General features: G+C 30.4%; 2 protein-coding genes across 4 annotated transcripts; one reads left to right on the top strand and one right to left on the bottom strand.

Annotated features, from left to right (window-relative positions):
- Positions 1-7,293: 7,293 nt before the first annotated feature.
- On the bottom strand, positions 7,294-13,179 carry PRD3 (putative recombination initiation defects 3). 3 transcript variants are annotated; one of them, XM_085733394.1, is made up of 14 exons: positions 12,939-13,179; positions 12,544-12,615; positions 12,090-12,246; positions 11,082-11,226; positions 10,764-10,898; positions 10,230-10,282; positions 9,944-10,135; positions 9,636-9,701; positions 9,413-9,462; positions 9,112-9,253; positions 8,795-8,870; positions 8,147-8,344; positions 7,643-7,754; positions 7,396-7,531 (listed from the first exon to the last, which is right to left on the bottom strand). In XM_085733394.1, exons 1-13 carry the CDS (start codon positions 13,010-13,012, stop codon positions 7,645-7,647), a joined length of 1,470 nt encoding a protein of 489 aa, XP_085589520.1. In that variant the 5' UTR covers positions 13,013-13,179; the 3' UTR covers positions 7,396-7,531; positions 7,643-7,644. The 3 variants fall into 3 exon arrangements, with proteins under 3 accessions (XP_085589519.1, XP_085589520.1, XP_085589518.1); XM_085733393.1 differs by lacking the exon at positions 8,147-8,344 and having other exon boundaries at positions 7,294-7,531; XM_085733392.1 differs by lacking the exons at positions 7,396-7,531; positions 7,643-7,754 and having other exon boundaries at positions 7,795-8,341.
- Positions 13,180-14,579: 1,400 nt separating this feature from the next.
- LOC146897738 (putative ripening-related protein 2) lies at positions 14,580-15,029 on the top strand. The gene has a single exon (XM_085734880.1). It carries the CDS (start codon positions 14,580-14,582, stop codon positions 15,027-15,029), a length of 450 nt encoding a protein of 149 aa, XP_085591006.1.
- Positions 15,030-24,186: the final 9,157 nt, after the last annotated feature.

Raw genomic sequence — 24,186 nt, 5'->3', positions numbered from 1 at the left:
TTATTGGTTAAATAGGAATCAAATTTGAATGAAGGTATTGCAAGTGTGCGTAAACATGATTAGAAATTTTTAAAATGCTGTTTAAAAATTCGTCTACAAAAATCAAAAAATAAAAATAACAAAAAGATGAAAACATGTTATATTAAAAAGCAGGATCAAAAAGTGGTTGATATATGTTATAAGTGTTCGTCAAACCTAAAGAAAGAAAAAGCTTAGATCAAAAGAAGGTTTGAGTTTCAGTTTCTGCTCATGTTTACGTGATTAAAAAATTCTCTTTTATTTATAGTTAAAAAAAAAAACAAATCGAAGCCTTTTTTTCCTCAATGAAAAAAACTAATTGAAACTTCTTTTCCTAAAAAAAAGAAAGAAAAAAATAAAGGAAGATTTAATGGATAGTATTGAAAGTATTATATATAGTTTGTTGAGATATTTTGGCTACACAAAATATTAGGAATTAAATATAAAATTAAATAAAATATTTAGTGGATAAGATCAAAAGTTTGCTGAGATTTTTATGTCAAATAAAAAATAGAAAAAAATATAAAAATATGGAGAATAAACGTGGAAGCAACACGTGGCATAAAAAACCTTACTTTATATATATACTATTGATAAGTGCTAAGGACCATTTCGATATGGTCCATGGTGAACTAGAATTTGAAAAATATTAAAACTCCAAAGACGATTTACATGTCTAGAAGTATAGGTTTACGGTCAATCTTCGTCCAAATTAATAATGGCCTGATTATACAAATATGAGTACTTCAAAACATAACTCATATTTATATTTATGTACTTTTATCCCCACATACAAGTTTATCTACTTTTATTTTTGTTGAACCGACACATGATCATTAACAAAAATGGCGACTTTGGCTATGGATATTTCAAATAATTTTCAAGTTATGGTCCATAATAGAACCCAACATTAATTAGTTATTAAAATTTTGTGGTGAAATGTTATTATAATTTTCGATGAGAAAATCTAATAAGGCCTCCCAACCCTACAAATCACTAGTGCACACGATGTATATATTTTTTAGTATTTTTTTTTAGGGAATATATTTTTTAGCATTGTCTTTGCCCTCAAGAAATTGATTCAATATTATTAATGGTGAGTGGGGTTGATGCAATGATAGATAGAGGACCACCAAGAACTGAGGCAGCCCTTCTTTGTAATGTAATAATTCACATACATCAACTTTCAAACATTACACATGCAAATTAGTTAATAGAGATATATATGGAGCCATTTTGCCTTTTACCTAATCTTGAATATGAAGAAAAATCCATTGACATGGATTTGATTGTTTATCGGATAAGAGAAATTATTAATTAATTGGATTGGATGTTTAGTGCTCTTAATCTCATACGTTTTATCTTCTTTCGTCGTTATATATTTTATTTGGTGGTTGAGGGTGCATTCTATATTGGTATCCAATTTTCCAAGTGTGGCATTCACCAAGCATTCCATTTGTTGAGTGAAAGCTTATTAAAAGTTGTTTTTGGTACTTCAAGTAATTGCAAATATGGACAAAGAAAATTGGAAATCAAAATTCAAGACTTTTGAAAGCTTATTAAAAGTTGTTCACCCACAATTGCATTTTGAGCAAATAAAAACCCATATTGAGTGAATGAAATTGGGGAAGTTAATTCCTTCAAAAAAAAAAAAATTGGGGAAGATAATTACTAACCTCTAGAAGTTAGTAGCTTAACCTTGGGTTTTAAGTATTACTCAGTTTTTGTTCTTGTTCATCCATTTTTGTTGTATCTTTGATTTCGTACTATGAATATTGTTAGAACTCATTGAATTCTATCCCTACACTTCTTGTGTTAGTTAGGATTATTGGTTGGTATTAATTTTATATTTTATTTTACCTTCTTAAAAAAAATGGTGCTAAATGAAAAAGAGATATTTAATTTGTCGCTTTTAACGAAAAATTCGGAGTTGGTATTAGTTAAAAACTAGAGGAAATGTTAATCCTATTAAAAAAAATTAAAGGGAGAAAAATATAATTTACCATATTTTCATATATTAAAGAGAATATATTAAATTGTACCAAAAAAAAAGATTATATATTAAGTGCAAAGTCTTTGGAAATATATTCCACGTTACATAAGGATTGACCTAAGAAATTTATGTAGGGGTAAAATAATTTTACAGTTAAGTTATATTAAAATCATGTTCACATTCTTTCTCTTCAACTAGACCTTGACCCGTGCGATGCACGGGGTATTTTTTGTTTGTTTCAATTTTTTTGACAATATAAACATCAAATTGGATAAATGTATTTTGTATTAGATTTCAATAAATACTACAATTATATTATTGAATAATTCAAATTAAAATCATTTTCAATATCACAAATCAAGTTACATTCAGTCTAAAAAGAGTAGATAAGTAACTATTAAACATTCGAAAATACGATTTGGAATTGAAAGTGTCAATAGTAACCATTACAATTTAAAGCATGAGTGTGTTATTACTTAAAGCCTTAAGTGTCTTATTATTTAAAGCATTGACAACCAAGGAAATTAACACAATCACAATAGGATTTCAAGCATCAACTTTCATCAAAACCGACACAATCACAATCCACAAAATCAAAATGAATAAAATAGCATTTATATCAAAATTAGTTTAGTGATCATACCATTAATAAGTTAGTATGGACGAAATATGCATCACAGTCACAATTTTTAGGATAAATCGAAGGAAAAAAGGGAAGAAATGGATGGAAACCGCTGCCTTCTGGGTTGAGATCAAAGGAATAAGGGTTCAGAAACGTTCAATGTTCAATTCTGTAAAGAAAGAAAAAGGGATTAATTAGTTTTTTAATGAGGGTGTTTGGTATTGGATATGAGGTAGTGGAATCAAAATTATATCACAAAAACAATTATTGGCTTAGTGGTTGGAGTGCTTACATGGAACCATAAACCACAATGTGGGTTCGAATCCTTGCAAAGAGTTTTTTCATAAAGATTTTTTAAACCCTCAAAAAAGGCGGAAAAAGGCGGGATTAGGTTAAACAGTGGCAGGATTAGGGTTAATCAGCACTGTTTAACATTTATATATATATATATATATATATATATATATATATATATTAAGATTAAGATAAGATAAGTATACAATTAAATATTTTGACTCCAACTGCTGACTTTTGAGCATTGGATGCCCCATCCTTTCTTTCTACCCTCTATGTCTGTCTTAGAAAGTGCTCACAATCCATATGCTATCTAGAAAAATAAAGGAAAAGCAAGTTATACTGCACTATGTATGTGGGGAAAGATGATTCTATGTACAAAGAAAAATGGTTCGATATGTTAACATACGAAGTAAAATCATCTTAAAAAATGTATAATGTACAGCCTATATAGATGAGTACACCTTGAAAAAAAATAGAAAAAGGAAACGATGTGCTCAAAATTTTGATCATAAGTGAAGCTAAGTAGGATCCTATGCATATTTGCGAGAATACTAACTAAAGAGAGGAAAGTAAAATTGGCGGCTATGGAGAAAAGAAAGCTTAAGGCTCCAAAAATTAATGCATCATCATTGTTAAATTAATCACACAAGGCAAGTAAGTTCTCTCTTTTCTTGGAGAGATACTTCTTTAAATAATGGTGACTGAAAAAAAGTGGACCGGGATTAATAGATCATCATTGTTAAATTACTCTTTGCGTGGAGAGTACGAAAGGTATGAAATGTCTAGTTCTTAACAGTGAAACACTATTTTTCTCGTGTTATAAATCTTATCAACAAAATGAGGGTGTATGGAGAAGATATTCCGGATAGCAAGGTGGTGGAGAAAATTCTACGCACTATGTCGATGAAATTTGGTCATGTGGTGACTACGATAATGGAGTCTTACAATATGATACCTTGTCAATAGCAGAGTTGCAAGGATGTATCGAAAGTCATGTCAACAAAATATTGGAGAAGACAGAAAAAGTAAAGTAGGAAGCCATGGAAAGCCAGGTGAACCTCAATAACATTGCTGAATCCGGGCAGATGAGAGAAGGTAAATGTCGTGATAATTTCAACAATGGAGGAAGAAAAAACTTTAGAGGTAGAGGTTGAGGAACCTTTAGAGGAAGACGACGTGGAAACTTCGATCAATGGAGAGACAATAGTTTCAATCCACCCCATCAAGGAAGAGGTGGAAACAATTTTGGTTCTACCAACCGTGGCAGAGAAAGCAATTATTACAACCAAGAGAGAACAAATTATAGTTGTTTTCACTGTGGAAATTTTAGGCACAAAGCAGCCAATCACATATACAAACATCATAAAAACGTGGCAGCAAATTCATATCAAAACACCGATGAGTCTTATGAAAGTGTATTGCTTGCTAAAATTAAACCATGTGGATTTTCATAAGACTCGCTATTGTTTGATATGAATTTTCTGCAATGTTTGCATGGTGTTGTATCTCCAATCAGCTGCTTTGTGCTCAAACTTTCCACAACGAAAACAACTATAATTTGTCCTATCTTGGTTGTAATAACTTCTACCTTTGCCACAGATGATAGAACCAAAATTGTTTCCACCTCTTGGATTGAAATTGTTGTCTCTTTTGATTGAAGTTTCCATGTTCTCTTCCTCTAAAGGTTCTTGACCTCTACCTTTGAAGTTTCCTCTTCCTCCATAGTTTAAATTATCATGACTTCTGCCTTATCCCATTTGATTGGATTCATTAACGTTGTTGAAGTTCACTTGACTTTTCAAGGCTTCTTCCTTTACTTTTTTTGTCTTCTCCAATATTATGTAGATGTGACTTTCGATACTTTCCTGCAACTCTGCTACTGACAAGGTATCAGTATCGTGGGACTCCATTGTCGTAGTCCCCACATGTTCAAATTTCATCAACATATTACATAGACTTTTCTCCAGCATCTTGTATCCTGAATATTTTCTCTATACACGCTCAAAATTTATAACACGAGAAAAATATTGTTCTATGAACTTGACATTTCATACCTTTCGGATTCTCTACACAGAGATTGCGGTTTTTATTTCAGAGTTTTCTCTACTCCTTTATGTAAAACTTCAATCTGTCCGTCCTTTGTTTATTTGCTGAATTTGTGATATTGCCATTCTACCAGCATTTTCATTAGCTCCTTGTTGTGAACCAAGCTCAATAAAGCTCCCAATATTGTGAGCTTTAAGATGTGTTGTCATCCAATTTAGAGTTTAATTTGGATCGAACCGAACAATGTTGTAGTCGTTCATCATAACTCTTAGAATATACTCACAATATTTTTTTTTGTTTTTACACCGTGAGAACTCTCTTGTTAGTCACACTTTGATTTACAACGTACTACAAGACACCCTTTATATAGAATAGGCTAGCTTTCCTTACATAATGAATAAACTTGATCACTAAGATAACGAAGAGGCAGTTCAGATATTTTAATAAAGATAGTCTTGCATGCTACGCAAGATACATGCTTGATGGATAAAACGGTGCTCCTTCTCTACAAGTGGTCCAATAATATCATTTCTTAATGGTGAAGACGTGTCTTCTAGAATGCTTCTAAAATCTTCTAGGCTATGCTTGATTTAATTTTCTAACAGTTGTCATTGTTGATATTGTTTGTGTGACCTGTCTTGACATAAGATTTTGCAATTAACTGAAATTTATTTTAGGCACGTTGGTTTGGTATTGACTAACTGTGTGTTTCATAAAATTCCATCAGAGCATCAGGTTTGTTCACTATTGACCAGTGATCAATTTCTAGTTACTTTAATATATCTTAATTTAAAATTTATTGTAAAATGTAGTGTTAGAAGGGAGTTGGCTTCCCTTCCTTTCCGTCACCTTCTCACTTAAAATTTGAACCCAAAACTTAAAAAAAAATTCTCCCATTCAAAACTTTCGAACCAAACATATCCATAATGTATCCAACATAAATTATTATGAACACTTCAAATGTTTCATAAATTGATCATTTTAACTTTTCTATGACGTAGCAAATGGGTGGTAGAATAATTAGTGAAACATACACAAAGAAAAATGGTGGTGGTCTGGAGAATATTCCAACAACCTTACAATCAATTTTAATAATCTTCAGTCTCGGGGTTTTATCAAGAATCTATTATCAGAGATTTAGGTTTTGTTTAGAAGTTTTGAAGAAAGAGGAAGGAAAGACTTTGAAGGGATGAAAATATATGGGAAAATGGTAAAATCTTTTATATTTTTTAAAAGAGTGGTTTTTTAGAAAATGATAAATTAATGTTTTTTTTTTTGAAGAAGAATGATAAATTAATGTTTATGAATAGTATTTTTTTAATTTTAATAATGATTATAACTCCATATATTAAATGTGAAGAATTTATGTAAACCCTTAAAAATCACCCACCAATACAATTTTTGAGTTTTCCAAATAAGTCTGATTTTGTATTATGAAAAAAAATAAACTCCCAAAGTTTTCACCTCTCAATGTTATCTATTTCTTCCACTTGCTCCTTCCTATTTGTTAAACCCCTCTTCAATCTTTCCATCCAAACTCGTAAACAAGTCCTCAATATCCTTAATTATATTTTTCCCTCAAAAAAAATATCCTTAATTAGTTTTTTGAAGAAAAAAAATCCTTAATTATATTTTGTTAAGTTCCCCGATTATGTGGTGGTGTTCATTTATAAGAGCTGTCAAATTTTTTTGGTTCGACTTAATGGTTTGAATTGTATTTTATGTCGGGTCTATCGCGGCATTTTATCGGAATGTAAGCTTTCAATAATATATTGAACCTTTTTATGTATTTTTTGGCATAATTAAAATAGTTTAAAGGGGAATCTGATTGAATATATCCCTGAAGTTTCGAGGAAATTTTTTATTTAGTTACCGAGGATAAACCATATCTATTGTGGCATATTTTGGTCATATTTTGTGTCATATGCTATCTCCGTTTTAGCAATTTAACTCCCAACTATACCTTAAAAAAAGACTCCCAACTAATTACAATAAAGGGTCACATTTTGGCATGTCAAAAACCAATAAGGTTCGGTTCACTAAAAATAGTGGATGACCGATGATAAGCTAACAAATAGCTTATAATAACGACTGGTAGCTTAGTTTTGTTAATAATGATGAGTTTGTAGAGAACTGCGGTTCAATTCTTATAGAACACAAAATATAAAAAGGATAAAGAATTTTAAGTTGCGAGCTCATCACACAAAAATGATCAAAGCTCATGTGCACCAACATTATACGTGGTGTATGATACATCACCATCGTTTTTTTTATAAGATACACCACAATCTTTCGAATTTCATTCTAAAATTTATGAAAAAAATAAAATATACTTTGAATATTTTTGTCCTGTCAGCTTTGAGCTGTGTTTGGATTTGGGGTTGGAGGAGTGTGGGACTTATATTATCAGATAATAACTGATAAACTTAGGGATACAACTTAAAGCTTTTAAGTAAAAATAAAAACTGCAAGCTTTTGATGGGAAGAAGGAAAGAAGTTGCAGGCAGCTGGGTTCGGTGGTTTGCATCAGTCGAGACTCCGACGAGACGAGGAAGCTGATCAATGGCAGAAGATGCATCAATGATCAAACAAGAGGAATCCACCAAATATTTTAAGCCGAGAAAAAGAGTATGATGCAAGGAAGTAGGAGTTTGAAGTGTTGTTACCTTCAAAGAATGTTTATTATAGAATTACGTTGCTTCCTCTTGCGCCTCCTTGCATTCCTCAAAATTCTCTCGGTTTCTTCCTCTTCTTCCTTGGTCAAATTTCCAAACAAGTCTTCTCCATGGAAACACACATATTTGATTAGAGTAGATTAATGAATGTATGTATTGTGCTGTGATAAATCATAAAATGTGTGATAACTCTGTATAGTCTACATAATCAATATTACTTTTAAGCATAACTATACATGTATTGGATTGTTGGCTTGTTGCCATAACCTCCTTTAAACAGCAGAAAATGTTAACTAAATGTAACAGACACAGCGCACACACCTAAGTAGAATCTCTGTTTTCAACTTTGGTGATAATTACAGAAATCTGCAGAATGTGGTTCTCTGTATCCTATGAAACTAAATTGTTGGAAATTAAGTATAAAAAAGCTCAGAGAAACAATAACAGAGAATAAGATGCAGAGAAATGACTTTTACAGATCAAAGTCAAAAATGCTCTTTTTTCTCATATTCCTTTTCCTATACCCTTTGCACACAAAATCATCCATCAATTGGTTAGGGAGTCTCTTCCTTGCACTCCTCCTAACCGCTGAATGTCCATCGGTTGTAACCAACTTAGCTCCCTCCATTTGGTTGATGTTACTTGCCCCATTTGTATTTTTTTCTTTTTTCTTCCCTTCCCACTTTCCTGCTGCTGGTGTGTAACAGTAAATAACAAAAAAATTTCATAACCCAAAACTGTATCTAGAAGTTGAGTTCATCCCTTATACTGCCATTGCCCACTATTCACTACATCAACAATCCAGTTTCAAACTATTCTGAAAAAGCATTGCTATTTAATGAATTTGAAAATCCCAATCTCATTTTTTTTTTGTTTCTTCATATAGGTGGTAGTGGCTAACAGGATAGTAAAGTAACTACATATCAAAAACAGTCAACTATATGGACTATATACCTTGCGAAATTCATTTGCACTGTATTTTGAAAAATATGAGCTAAGGAGACAACATAAGCAATAAGACTCCATCAAAAAGCTACATATGAGCTAAGGAGACAACATAAGCAATAAGACTCCATCAAAAAGCTACATATATATGCATAATCAATAAGAAACCCAAAGTCTTGTTATAGTTTTGCAAATTACCTGATTTTACTTCAAAGCAATCAGACTCCTCGTCAGATTCAATCACAATTGCATAGTCTCTTCCTCCCCTTATACTCTGTCATTCAAAGTTTCAAACAGTATTTGGCATTGGCAATAGATAAAGCATGTATCCAATTTGTCAAATGGATAGGCAGTAAGCACAACCGCACAAGCCTTTTGCGTGAAATTAAATGAAAAATGTCACTGGCAAGTGCATATGGCATCAACAAGTTATAAGAAGGAAAGATCAACACAATTGGATTGATTTAGAAGGCAAATAAATCATGAATGGGAAGAGACCAAAATTTTGAAAATACCTTCTCCACTTTTGGTTGAATTCGCTTTTGAACCTTCTCAGATATTCTATCTGAAAAGGTGACTCTTTCTCTTTTTACTGGCCTCCAGCCTCCCGTGTCTGCTTCTGAAGCTACAATAGCTGGAGTGTTCTTCTTCGCTTCACTGAATTCAAGAGAAAAATACATGTCACTCTTGGCCATAAACCAGCTGTAAATAAAAAGGATTTTCATAACATACTAAATTGATCAGACAAATGGATGTAACTGTCCTAGTTGATTAAAGACATTGTTAATGTTAGGAAAAGTTAGGAGATACACTTACACAGCTGGAGTTTGACGCATTTTCGGTGTGATAACTTGTTTGCTAACACACTGCAAGCCGACAATATATCAGGAAAGAACAATGCTTTTCACCACAGAAATTATTCCAGAGCAAGATGGGGTGTGTGCTGTGTCTCCGTGTGTGTGGAACGAAGTAGTATTCTTTCACCACAAAAATAAGATCAGGGAAGTATGTTAATGGTTTATTATTAGAGATAAAGTACCTTTGGAGATAGAATAGGCTGTGCCAGATCCTTTTGGTTAGTATGTTTTAAACTGCAAGAGATTTCCTGCAAATATTCGTCCAAAAAGCATCAGTGTGTTGACAGACATCTAGAAAACTAAGATATAAACGAGAAGGAAAGAAAGAAATCTATAGGGAAAGTCAAAGGCATTGTACTATGTAGCAAAAAAAATTAAGAGGGGTTTTACGCAATCTTTACATTGATTATCTGTAATCTTAAAAAAATGATGGTTATTATGTGTGCTGTGACCATGTTTTAATAACTATTCATTGCCATATATTACGTGCCTTCATTTCCTTGGTGGTGTTCTGGAGATCATTTTGCAAATTTCGCAGAGAGCCTTCAATCAGCTGAGGCATGGAAGAAACCAACGTATATACTTCCTGTAACTTCTCTATGTCTGTAACATGGCTCATTTGTTCAGATAAAGATTTCAAACTCCCATTGATGCTTGCTTTAATTTCTTCTTGTCCTTTCATCTGATTTAAAACCATTGTCTCTCAGTCTATCGAACTTCACTATTCATTTATGTTAGAGAAATCATGCAAGTCAAGATAGAAATCAGTTAGTTACCATTAACTGAAGTGAGTTATCCTGAGCAATCAACTTCTGTCTTATGCACTCCACTGAAATGCAAAGCATGGAGTTAAAATTCTATACTGGCTTAAAAAGGCAATTTATTAAGGACCAAGCCACAAAATACGTTCAGATGATTATAAATTTAAAAATGGATGCAATGTGGCCATCAGACAGCTTTTGCATCAGTCACTTGATGAATAGTAAGTCGAGCTAAATGTCAGAAATTTAAGTACTGAAAATGAGCCAACTATTGGTAGAATTATGTTTCAAAGACTAAACAATATTTTGGACAATCCATCATAGGTAGAGAATCAAAGAGGAGGTGACAGCCATACAAAATTTGGTAGAATGTACTGAGAAAATTGATGACATGAATTCAAATTGTCAATGAAGAATTAACGCAAGAACTAGATTTTTTCCAGTGATCCTGTTACTACCAAATATTAAGTACTTATGTTGATTGTTATAGATACAACTTGCATAAACTATTTTCAGAATATTGTCAATCTTAGAATGTTGGTCACTTACTCTCCAAGTGCATTTCCTTTGTTCCTTTGTTTACTTGCATTACGTCATTTTGAACAGAATCCATGATCAATGCAAACCTGCTCAATGAGGTTTCCATTATGCCAATTCTGTTTTCGAGTCCTTCACTTAACTGACCTGTGGAGCAAACAGAAGATTTATAATCTCAGTAATTATCGAGGGAAAATGTAAAAACATAACTGATTGGCTTCCTACTTTGGCATAGGTTCAAGAAAGCCAGTTTATCCTTGGATATGTCCAATGTGGATGCTAAAATTACAAGTTATAGAAACAAAACTAGAACTTTCATGAAATACTCACTTTTATTATCTGCAGGGTTCCATTTGACCAGGAGATTGGATGAAGATCTTGAGTTGTGGGGTTGACTCTCGTCCTTTGAATAAGTAAGGCGGGGCAAACTAGAAAACCTCCTTGAAGAATTCTCAAGTTCTTGTGAAGCGGCTCTCTATAAGGATAATCGTAAGTTACAGGGATAATTATAGTAACCTAAGGTAAACTACATTGGCACACTCCTTGATTGAAATATAGCACCCACCACCTCTACTTTTGTACCCTTCTTACACATTGACACTTTTTTTTTCCAAAAGAAACTGAGCAGATTACTGCTTCTTTTATGACCAGACACAGTCCTCTAAAAAATAACAAAGCAAGCGAGGTAAATGTAATCTTCCAAATAATGAGGGAGTCAAATTCTAATTACTACCGACACTTCATATCAAAAGCATGTCCAGTGTTAGGCATGTATCGGTATCTCACACCAACACGATACTGACACACTTTCAACTCTATGTTTTTAAATTACTACCAGCGATGCTGTGTGAGTGTCGGATCCAGTCTGTGTGTCAGTGATTCATACTTCAATACAATTACTGCTAACTTCAAGAGATGACAGTGCAATTCTCCTTAATATATATCTAACTTCTCAGTGTAGCTTAAGCCATACAGTTATACAAAGTGTGCCAATAGCACTTGATGGCAATCATGCTTTATTTCATTTATGCCTAACAGTTGATTTTTCCAAATCAAAAGCTACAAATAGTTTACAAAATCATAGCAATGCAAATGTCAAATCTAATAAGGCCTAATTCTGATTCCTATCAGTTTCTAGCTCAAATGCTAACGATTCTTCATCTACGAAAAAATCCTTTTAAATTTATAGATATCAGAGAAGTTAAACAAATCACATTGTACAAAAATTCAAATTCAGGAGCTAATTTTAAGTTACTATACTAAACTGGCACAATTCGAAAATAACATTCTTCTATACGAGAAAGGGAAATTCCAGCATCTAGATCGTTTAGCTTTAACCTGATCATTTGCTGTGATAGTTTCCTCGAGAGAACTCTGAGAGAAATGAGACAAAATTCCTTGCTGAGATGAAAGTCCCTGAGAAAACGACTGCTGCGACTGTTGCGATCGATGTTGCGACATCGCATGCAATCCATTCGATACATTGTTCTGCCTCCTATGACATTTTCCACAATAAACAAAAATAAAATTCATTAATATTATTCATCCAGTTACAGAAACCTAAAACCTCAGACTCAAAAAAGAAGCATGAATTTGAACTGATACACATAATTCGTTTCTAGATCTGATAATTTCACATGATTCAAACACAGCGTTATACAGAATTCGTGAAATTCATTTTAGATACACGAAGTTAATAAATCAGCTAAAATCATTCTAAAACAATTGCATATATTTTCAAATTTGAAAATTCAAATCTCGAAAAAAAAAAATCAAATACGCTGTATCTCACTCTATATCTCGATGCGACGGTTGCGATCGATGTTGCGACACTTGAAATCCATTCGATGCATTATTCATCCTCCTATCACAGTTTCCACCACAAATTCCACAAAAAAATTCAGTAATATTCATTGAATTACAAAAATCTAAAACTCCGAAGATTGAAAAGTAGCATATCACAGTTTCATCGCGGTATTTAACTTAATTTCTAGATCGATTAATTTCACATGATTCGTAACATAGCGTTATACAGAATAGACTAAACTCGGAAACGCGGAAGTAACGAATAAGCTAAAATCATACTCGAACGGTTGCATTTGCAAATATGAAGGAAGTTAAAAATTGGAATGTAGAATTTGTTACATAAGAATGAAATAAATACACACGGATTAAAGTGAAGTGAACCTGGAATAAACGTGAGGAGGAGGGAAGACGGAGATGGAAGAGAGATCGGAGGCTTTGTTGATCTTCATTTTCATTTCGGATCTGAACTAAACGGTTAGCTTTCAGAGAGAGAAGAAGAAGAAGAAGAAGAAGTAGCGAGTTGAAAAGAAGCGGGGAATGGAACTGGAATTTAAACGGAGAGGGTGTTTGTTATGGGTTTAACTATTTTAAACATGCACGGTCTGTGTAACACTAGTTTTACACTTGCATACAATTTGACCATTATTATTTTTATTTTTAAAAAACAGTTTCAATAAAATCCCACATTGCACTGCCTTTTCTCAATACTTCAATTTTAGGATTTTTTTCAGTTCACCACTATTTAAATCTCCGATATCAGTTCTCGTGAATTTAATTCAGTTGGTATGGACAAAAGTATGAGGTTCAAACTTCGATCACCATCAAAAAAATCCCTGATACCAATTAAAACAATTTTCATTCTCTTCCATTTTTTATTTGTTGTTTTTCTCCCAAAATGGGTGATTTATTTGATAATTACGTACATATTGAAAATAAAGTATATATACGAATAAGAGAGATATTATCGTTATTAAAAATTTAATTTTAAACCGTTAGTATAAAAAAACAATTTTACACATATATCTAATCATATTACAATATGTCATTATAGAGAGGTGTGATTAGATGTTTTTGTATAATATTTTTTCTTAATAGATAAATGAAATAACAATATATATTTTTTGTATAGTATTTTTGTCAGTTAGACTAAAACTTGTTAACGTATACAAATTTTTTTCTAAGGGGATTTTTTTTTTTTTTTACGTATATGTTTGGTGTTTGTAAATATAGCATATTTTTTTCCTCGTGAGCTTAGCTCAGTTGGTAGGGAAAATGCATAATATATGCAAGGTCCACCAACAAAAAGAATACATCATATTTTAATTCATGTACTTTTTTGTTTTTTTTAGTCCTTTTAAATAAAACAACTTATTATATCTAGTTGTAGATTGTAAAAAAAATTAAAATTATAAATTTATTATATTTAGTTATTACTTGGTAAAAATAATAAAACTATAAATTAAATATTTTAAATAAATGATAAATAATTGAAAAAAAAAAGTTATACCAAAATTTGGTACTTTTTAATATATAAATATAGATTAAGAAAACTAGGTTATCTATTTCGTAAAAACAAATATTAAAAATTATATAGTTTTAATGAAGAATAAAATCAGAAACTTGAGAACTTGAAGATGAACACACATCAATGTCTCAAACCAACACTACCAAATCAATGCAAATCACAAGAAATAAGTTAATGCAGTAAAACATAATATATAATATATGGTCTCATGTTGATTCTTAATTGTCAACAACATCTTGTTTTTTATGAAGGTAAGTTCAATATTTTAGCATAAGGTTTTAACTTATTCACAAAAAATAATGTTTTCAATGATAGCTAGGTGACAGACCCATATATATATGTTCTACCAATTTAAACTAACCATTGGTCTTGATGAAAAATCAAACTTATTAAATTAATTTGACACAATAATTTTGTCTTTTTGAACTTGATATCTCTATAAATACCCTGTTAGAAAAATTCTTTTTCACACCATCATTGAAAATAAAAATAATAAAATGAAGGGTGTCAAAATTAGTTCAAATTCCATTCAAACAATGATCATTCTTCTAATCCTTGTATCAACTTTTTGCTCAAGCATCGAAGCTTCAACCAGAAAACCAAGAAGGTTTAAACCAGAACATCGTCATAAAGCAATCTTAACATTGAACAACTTAGAAAAAGGTGGAGATGGAGGAGAACCATCAGAATGTAACAACAAGTTTCACTCTGACAAAACACTTGTTGTAGCATTATCAAGTGTTTTGTTCTACCACAAAAAGAGGTGTTTGAAAGATATTACTATATTTGGTAATGGTAAAAGTGTCAATACCAAGGTTGTTGATGAGTGTGATTCAAGTAAAGGGTGTAAGAGCAATATTGTTGATGGTTCTGCTGCTGTTTGGAAGACTTTGGGTGTGCCTGAAAATAAAATGGGTGAAATGGACATTTTTTGGTCAGATGCTTGATGCAAATAAGTGAGAATTAATTATATCTAAGTTTGTATAATAATATAAAAAATAAAAGACACAAATTTCCCATTTAAAATAATGACGCAAATTCTGTATAAAAAATGTCATGAGAAAGTTCTACAAGTAGAGCTTTCATTCTTAATAGAGAAAGAAATATAGAAGATATCGTGTTAGATGTAATATATTAATGATGTGATGAGAAGAGAGATATAAAAAAAAAAAAATTGAATGATGTATAGAAATTAAAGATGTCTATGTATAATTGTTGTAATATTGTTGTAATATGATTAGTATGTCAATGTAGTTTCAGCTTAGTGATATGAAATTAACTTTGTTACACCGAATTATGGAGCAAAATTCATATAGTAATTTCTCTCATTAATTAAACTACCCCTTTTGTCATATTATAAGTTTTTTTTACTATTTTTCTTTGTCTAACATTATTTTTCAATTATATAATATCAATACAATATTTATTTATCTTTTCTACTAACATACCCTTATTTATTGTATTTCAACTACACTTACTAGAATTAATATCGATGCTTTAGTAAATAAAACATATTTTATGATTAAAATAAAACTATTTATTATTTTCTTAATAATAACGGGTTAAAACTTAAAAGAAACACCTAACTTTAAACAGAATCAATCTCTTTGAATTCCCATGTTTCTTTTTTAATTACACATGTTCTTCAGTTATAACTTTAAATTTATGTTAAAAACACACATTGATTTGTGGCAAGAAACATTTTTAATAGCATTTCCAAAAAAAGTTTATAAAAGACGAATCATTGGAGAGATCCCAAGTCTTGTTTTTCCTTCCATAATTTAATAGCATTTTCAGAATTTTGTTAAAGAGTATATATATATTTTTTGTTTAATAGTGTTTTTAAAAATATATTCTTATGTATATTTAGATACACTCACCAATATGTCAAAATTGTTTTTTATATTCCAAATAAGACAAAGAAAATAATATTATTTACAAGTATCAAGGATATTATTGTTATTTAATATACATGAATCATAATGTTTTTCTTTACAGTCGTGAATCATAATATATGTTAGTGTTGATGTTTAGGTATTACATGATCAATATGAATTCTATAAAATATGAATAAATAATTTTTCATTGTTTATTATGGTTTTTTTCAATAATTTATCATTTATAATAAATAAAAGTGTATAAAAAATGAATCGTTTCTAAAGTTTGTCATAGCTATGCAAAATTAGTCTACTTTTAAAAGTTGTATGTCTTTGTTCAAAGTCAAATAATTTTGATTTTAAAACTATTATTTAGAAGTGTAGTCTTTATTGTTAACTGATTCAAATCAAAAGAAAAATAACCAGGAATAAGTAATATAGAAGGATGATTTTGGTGATTGTCGCATGGAATGATGATTAATGCATGCTTGAGTTCCTTGCTTTTAAGGATAATAATCTTTTTTTGATTCAAACTTCTGACAGTAAGTAGGCCAAGTGCTTCTAAACAAGCTTGAAAGAAATGAAGGACTAAGTGTAACTCACCAAGGTTTGTTCATGTGTATTATGTAAAACAAGCACATCTTGTAAAAAAAAAAAATTAAAATAAGCACCTAAGTTACAACGAGAAAAATTAATATATAATGATAAAAAAATGCATAAATGCAATATATTTTTTAAGACAACATTATTTTTTAACAACAACACCCTTTATTTTTCTATGTTGATTCAAGTTTCAACACTTCATTTTCTCAGTATCTTTCTCCTCCTATCATATCAACAAACTAATGGGGGGAAAAGAATATCGAAGGATTTGATGGAATGGGATGGAATGAATTCCATTATATACCATTCCATTTCATTCATTTTTAATTAATCCAAACAATGGAACATCATTAGTTACCACTCCATTCCATCTCACTCCATCACATTCCATTAATCCAAATATAGCCTAAAGGTAACAACAAAAACTTCCTCTATCTAGTCCAACATTAACTGCTCCTTTGGAAGTCTTTCTGTCATTCATTCTGCAAATAACATAAATATAATGACTCACAACTCATAATTATAATATCAGCTTAAGGAGGGGAAAGACAATATGTAACACCCTCCTTTTTATTTAATTATTTTAATTAGTTTTAGAATATATTTATATATTTATATGATGTATATGAGGGATATATGATTTGTTGAGATTAGATGTCTTTTTATAATTTAGTTAATATATTTTGTTGAGTGATATTTTGATATGTGAGGCAGGATCCGTTGACACCAGGTGTAAGTCTAAAGACTTACATCAAAAATAATCCGTTAGATTAAATTGATCCAAAGGATGATATCATTCCATCCACAAAAAAGAAAAATTGAGAGACACCTGATCTTTGCTTTTCCTCACGATGAATCAAACCATCGTTGACGTCGAAACAACTAGTATTAACAAGCACCATGGTGGTGATAACCATACAATTCAGTCCCACCGATTCTTTGATTTAATCACCATCGTAACCCAAAACCAAGACTTAACCCTCATTCAATTAGATTTAATGTTATCGTAATGAATTTCCGCATCAAATTTGAAAAGCCTGCACAATTTTGATGGTGCTTATCTAAGCAAAAAACTGCAATTGAGTTTTAAGGTTATCAAATATTAAAATTATAAACAATGTAAAAAACAATGTCCGTCGAATGAAGTTTCAATTGATTTTGATATGCATCTTTGCCAATGATATAATAAACCCCGTATAGTGTCGCAAGCAAGAAGACTCTGAAAGGGTGAAATTAAATAGATTCGGTACATGAGTGTGTTTTTGTGTTGCTGCATATTTATTCTTGACCGTGTGATTAACTAGATCTAATGATCAATATTTGGTGTAAGTCTTTAGACTTACACCTGGTGTCAACGGATCCTGACTCTTGATATGTTATATGTTGGTATTTACTAGCATAATATATTTGTTAATTGTTATAGATATATATTTGTTATTTGGTGTATTATTATATATTTAGTAGAGAAATATTATTTATTAGAATATGAGGTCTGCGTGCCAAAGATTATTTTTATTGTTGAACTAATTTCCGCTGCAAAGTTTTGAATTACTTATGTTAAATGATTTTGAAGAATAAATTGTTATTCATTCAATTTATGAATTTTTAAGAAGTGTAGCATTCCGTTTAAAGTTGAATTACTCTGATTTTTAATTATGAAATTTTTACGTTGGAAAAACGGGGTGTTACAATTGGTATCAGAGCAGGTCGGTCCGTCCGGCCAAGTAGATGAATCGTTGTGTCGTGTCGTCATATTTTCTAGTTAGTAGTTATGTTTTTTATGTGATCATGTTTAACTGACTAACTTGATATGGTTTTTGTGTTTTGTTTGAAGAAGTAATGACTAAATTTACTTTCTATTGTGCTTGAATTTCGAGGACGAAATTCTTTTAAGTTGGGGAGAGTTGTAACGTCCTCCTTTTTATTTAATTATTTTAATTAGTTTTTGAATATATTTATATATTTATATGATGTATATGAGGGATATATGATTTGTTGAGATTAGATGTCTTTTTATAATTTAGTTAATATATTTTGTTGGGTGATATTTTGTTATGTTATATGTTGGTATTTACTAGCATAATATATTTGTTAATTGTTATAGATATATATTTGTTATTTGGTGTATTATTATATATTTAGTAGAGAAATATTATTTATTATAATATGAAGCCTGCGTGCCAAAGATTATTTTTATTGTTGAACTAATTTCCGCTGCGAAGTTTTGAATTACTTATGTTAAATGATTTTGAAGAATAAATTGTTATTAATTCAGTTTATGAATTTTTAAGAAGTGTAGCATTACGTTTAAAGTTGAATTACTCTGATTTTTAATTATGAAATTTTTACGTTGGGAAAACGGGATGTTACACAATACCTTTTTAGCAAAATAAGAATTGGGCACACTTATGGGAAAGTTTTGAGGAGTAAACACATTCGTCCTAGATAACCCAATTTCAATAACCTCACCTTCAATCTCTCCAACCTGCACAGTTTTCAACACATCTTAGGACACCCTGCAACATCAAATAAAACCCCTACATCTATTAAATTAACTTACCTTTATTTTATGGCCAATTCCAAATGGTTTAGATAATTCCATTGAAATACCACTGAGAAGATTATCAACCTCGCTACCACCGATAATACCAACAGCTGGACAATGGAAGAAATAGTGCATAATAATAAAAATTACAGCATATTCTCTTTAAAATTTAACTGACACATTAGTTTTTTACTACGTACCTCCTCCTAGAGCATGCAACATATTCAGCTGTCACGCTTGGTCGAACACAATTGATGCAATTTTTTTCTTTAATCGGTATGAAAACCATGCGATTGAAACAATTATTGCACCATTCCTAGAGCATGCAACATATTCAGCTGTCACGCTTGTTGGAGCTAAATATACACCACTTCAAAAAAACAAATTGTCATGAAAATGCAAAAAAAATGTGATATAGTACTAAAAGTATAATTTAATCGATGAATAGATCACTAACCAGCTTGAGAATATCAAGAACAGAACTAAACACAGGACGGGATAATCCATTGCATACCAAACTCATTTAATTGGTTCCTCAGACCAATTTACCATACTATTGCTTGAGTTTGTTACAAGACCTTCCATATTATGCTGTTGAATATTCCTTAGAATCAGTTGTGTGAGGAACCAACTTAAAAGAAGGGTAGTTAAAATATGGACTGGAACACCCGTCATCTGTTCACTACCATAACATGTAGCTCTCTGTAAGGATTAGCGAGTAAATTAGCATATTTGTAAAATAGGCAACTATGGTTTCAAATGAGAAATTAGCGAGTCTTCAGTACCCTACTTTTGTATCCTTCTAACATATTTAATTCATATACATGTATAAAATTTTTTTACATTGCCAATCAATTATAATAGTTAGATCATTAAAACATTTGATTTTAATAACAACTACTTAAGTTACATATGTTGGTTATGATCTATCGACAATATAAAACATTTTACAATAGTATATTATCAACATTAAACTCCGCTGCAAAACCCTAGTTTCATTTGGATTGTTAAACTTGATTGGTCATAGGGAATTTATGTTTTCTAGAAAAATCATTGGCATGCATGTATACAATATAAAAATTTAATTTTAAACCGTTAGTATAAAAAAAACAATGTGATTTATTTGATAATTACATACAAATTGAAAATAAAGTATATATACGATTAAGAGAGATATTATCGTTATTCATGGGTAGGTGTAATGGCAATTACCGTAACTTTATGATAGGATATTGACTTGAGTGTTATAAAAATAGTAGTAGTAATTAGAGGAAAAAAAATTAGAAAACAAGTAATTAATATTAACTAAAAATCAAAATGTTCCCTCATTTTGAAACAATCTTGTTTTATACATGAGGTTATTTATGATGAGACAGAGCAAGTAATAAAATAGGCAACTATGGTTTCAAATGAGAAATTAGCGAGTCTTCAGTACCCTACTTTTGTACCCTTCTTACATATTTAATTCATATACATCATCAATGTATAAAGATTTTTTACATTGCCAATCAATTATAATAGTTAGATCATTAAAACATTTGATTTTAATAACAACTACTTAAGTTACATATGATTGGTTATGATCTGTCGACAATATAAAACATTTTACACTAGTATATTATCAACATTAAACTCCGCTGCAAAACCCTAGTTTTATTGGATTGTTAAACTTGATTGGTCATAGGGAATTTATGTTCTCTAGAAAAATCATTGGCCTACAATATAAAAATTTAATTTTAAACCGTTAGTATAAAAAAAATGTGATTTATTTGATAATTACATACAGATTGAAAATAAAGTATATATACGAATAAGAGATATTATCGTTATTCATGCGTTGGTGTAATGGCAATTACCGTAACTTTATAATAGGATATTGACTTGAGTGTTATAAAAATAGTAGTAGTAATTAGAGGAAAAAAAATTACTCCCTCCGTTCCTTTTTAAGTGTCACTTTTGGAGAATTTTTTTGTTCCTATTTAAGTGTCACTTTACATAGTTCAATGCAACATTAAATGTTATTTTACTAATATTACCCTTATTTATTATTGTGGAGAGAGAAATATTTGTAATGAGGTATTAAATAAATAAGGTTATTATAGTAAAAATAGAAATTATTGTATCAAAAGTAGCAATATTTATTGATTGTCTTGGTTTGCGTAAAATGTCAAAATGTGACAATTAAAAAGGAACGGAGGTAGTAGAAAACAAGTAATTAATATTAACTAAAAATCAAAATGTTCCCTCATTTTGAAACAATCTTGTTTTATACATGAAGTTATTTATTATGAGACAGAGCAAGTAATAAAAATATTTCTTACACAAGAGATTTTTTCAAAAGAGATTGTTAGATATTATCCTTTATTTCAATTATAAATAAAAGTTCACTTTTAAATTCATTAAATAACTAATATAGTTAGTATGTATTATAGACAAAATACATTACTCGTTGAATTAATATAAAAATGAATTTTTACTTATGATTGATACCAAATGGAGTATATAATGTGCAATTTTTGTTTTAAGCAAATAAATATCTTTAACAAATGTCAACCCCACACACTTTGATTTTTCTCTATATATGTGATATCTAGGCCAATGATTTTATTTAATTTGTGATGATTTGATGGACTTTACTTCGTGAGAGACAAACACAAAACATACTCCATGAAATACCCTACCATCAAATGGATTCCACCTCTTTCAAAAAAAAAATCAAGTAAATTCCACTGTAATTGTTTTTTTGCATTTTTTCCATTTTTTTCTTTATCTCGTCAAATAAAAGGCTTCATTTATTTTAAGAAACCGTCCGTGATTATTCTTTATGGCTTTCAATGTTCGTTATTTTGAGTGGTGGTTAGCAAGACAAGGATTTCTCCAAGGGAAGAAGAAGGGAAAAGGATAGAGTTGGCTATAAGAAGATAACATTCGAATCTAGACAACGTAAGGAGCTTGTAGACTTGTCTAAAATTGTGATTACTAGACTTCTACCTGTGCTCCGCACGGGTCATTCACACGTTAAATATTAACCCACAAATTGAAATATATATCATAGAAATAAAACACTTGATAAATACAAACTACATTGAATTTCAAATTAAAATTGTCTCGTGTATACACTACCACAATGATATGATGTCATACATTGCGAAATACTTCATGATATACCATATTTGAAGTCACATTGGTGTTTTTACCATCTTCATCGGTTATAATCTCTTGAAGTAACTCTTACATGTAGAAGTTCAATTCTCTTTCATGTAGAAGTTCAATTGAAGGGAGCCAATGCTAAAAGGGCATTAAATACACGTGGGCATGCTTAGAATGATACCATGTAGCTTTCTAACCTCAACATTTGTCATTAATATAAGACATAGTGTACATTTGAACTGCTCAATGCACTATTAGTCACAAAAATATGATGGCTCTTTGAGTGTTGCTCGAAATCTTGTTACAGTTATAACAAAAAACTTAATTATAAGCTGCATAAATGAATATATAGAAACTTGCCTACGTTCAACCATTAGAGGTTCGATGATGCGTTGAGAGAATTCTTTATAGCTGAATGTAAACAGCAAACAAAGGAGGGTGCCATTGCACATGTACATATAGAGTGGAATGGAGAGTTTGAATCATAGATATGTGTGTACATAATGATAGAATATAATATTTTGTTATAATTGGCTATAATTAGTTTCCTGTAATTATGTTGTATAATGATTAGATAATTGACTAAACGTTACAAAATAGTTGTATATATTCTATTCAAACTACCAAATCAACATCCTTTATGTGATAGAATAGAATATTTTGTCATAATTGACTATAATTAGTTTTCTGTAATTACGTTGTATAATGATTAGATAGTTGACTAAACGTTACACAATAGTTGTATATATTCTATTCAAACTACCCAATCAACATCCTTTATGTGATAGAATAGAATATTTTGTCATAGTTGGCTATAATTAGTTTCCTGTAATTATGCTGTATAATGGTTAGATAGTTGACTAAACGTTATCAAAGGTCATGATAAATGCTTGAGGGTTTAGTGGTTAGTTGGGAGATATGATCGCATTAAATGCTGGCAAAGGAGGGAAAACTTGGAGTGTTTAGGGCTAACTGGAAGCTTGGCAAGTTTAACTTTTATAATAAAGGATTAATTAATAACAAAATTAACAATATAGTATTACCTCTAGTCCATTGTTTAAGTAAATATTATTTTTTAGGTTCATTGAGTAATTGATATATCTAAGTTATATTATAGATCAGATACCTTATTTATTGTATGAAACTAAAAATCAAATATTTGTTTACCATAAGGAGTTCATATGTTTTTAATCGCAACAAAACTATAACATTTCAAGTTTAGTCTAAAAAAAATTTAATTCACTTTTAAAAAATACAAAGATGGCATATAAATATAGATGGAGAGAGTATATTTGTGAGTTTCAAATAGTGCTTGTCACTTTATCTATAAACCAAAATGAATGACTTCAATTGAAAAATCAAAATCAAAATTTAATAAAAAAAAACACTAAAATGCAGTTAATTTTTTTAATCTCAAATTGAAAATATAGTGTCATTTGCATGCAAAACACTTCTTCATTACCAAAATAGAATATAACTTCAAACTTTCTTACTCTCTTGGTCTTAAATTAGGAGTCACTTTTAAGTTTTATACTGTTATTAAAAAAATATTAGAAATATAAATTTTAATGGTAAAATGTGTTTTATTCTATTAAACACCGACACACGGACATCAGATACAATATTGACACTTCGACACCGATAAAATTGAGAAAATAACATAATTCAATGTAATCACAAATATCAAGGCCAGACAAGATATATACGTATCAGACACGGGAAATGTTGTTACTCGCGAGAAATTACATCCCGAAAGCATCACGACCAAAATTGGTATCTATAATAATTAATTATTTTACTAATAACACCACCCCCATGTATGGTTAGTGGGGGGCTTTTTAACAGCTGAGAACAGCTCGGGATAAATTCGTTGGATATTTTTCGTTGTATATAGCAATGGCCATCATACACAGATATACGCCTTTAATG

The sequence above is a fragment of the Medicago sativa genome, chromosome 8 (assembly GCF_051527215.1).
Source record: "Medicago sativa cultivar Bolivia chromosome 8, Bolivia_mono, whole genome shotgun sequence".
Taxonomy (NCBI): domain Eukaryota; kingdom Viridiplantae; phylum Streptophyta; class Magnoliopsida; order Fabales; family Fabaceae; genus Medicago; species Medicago sativa.
This window is presented reverse-complemented; position numbering and strand designations above follow the sequence as displayed.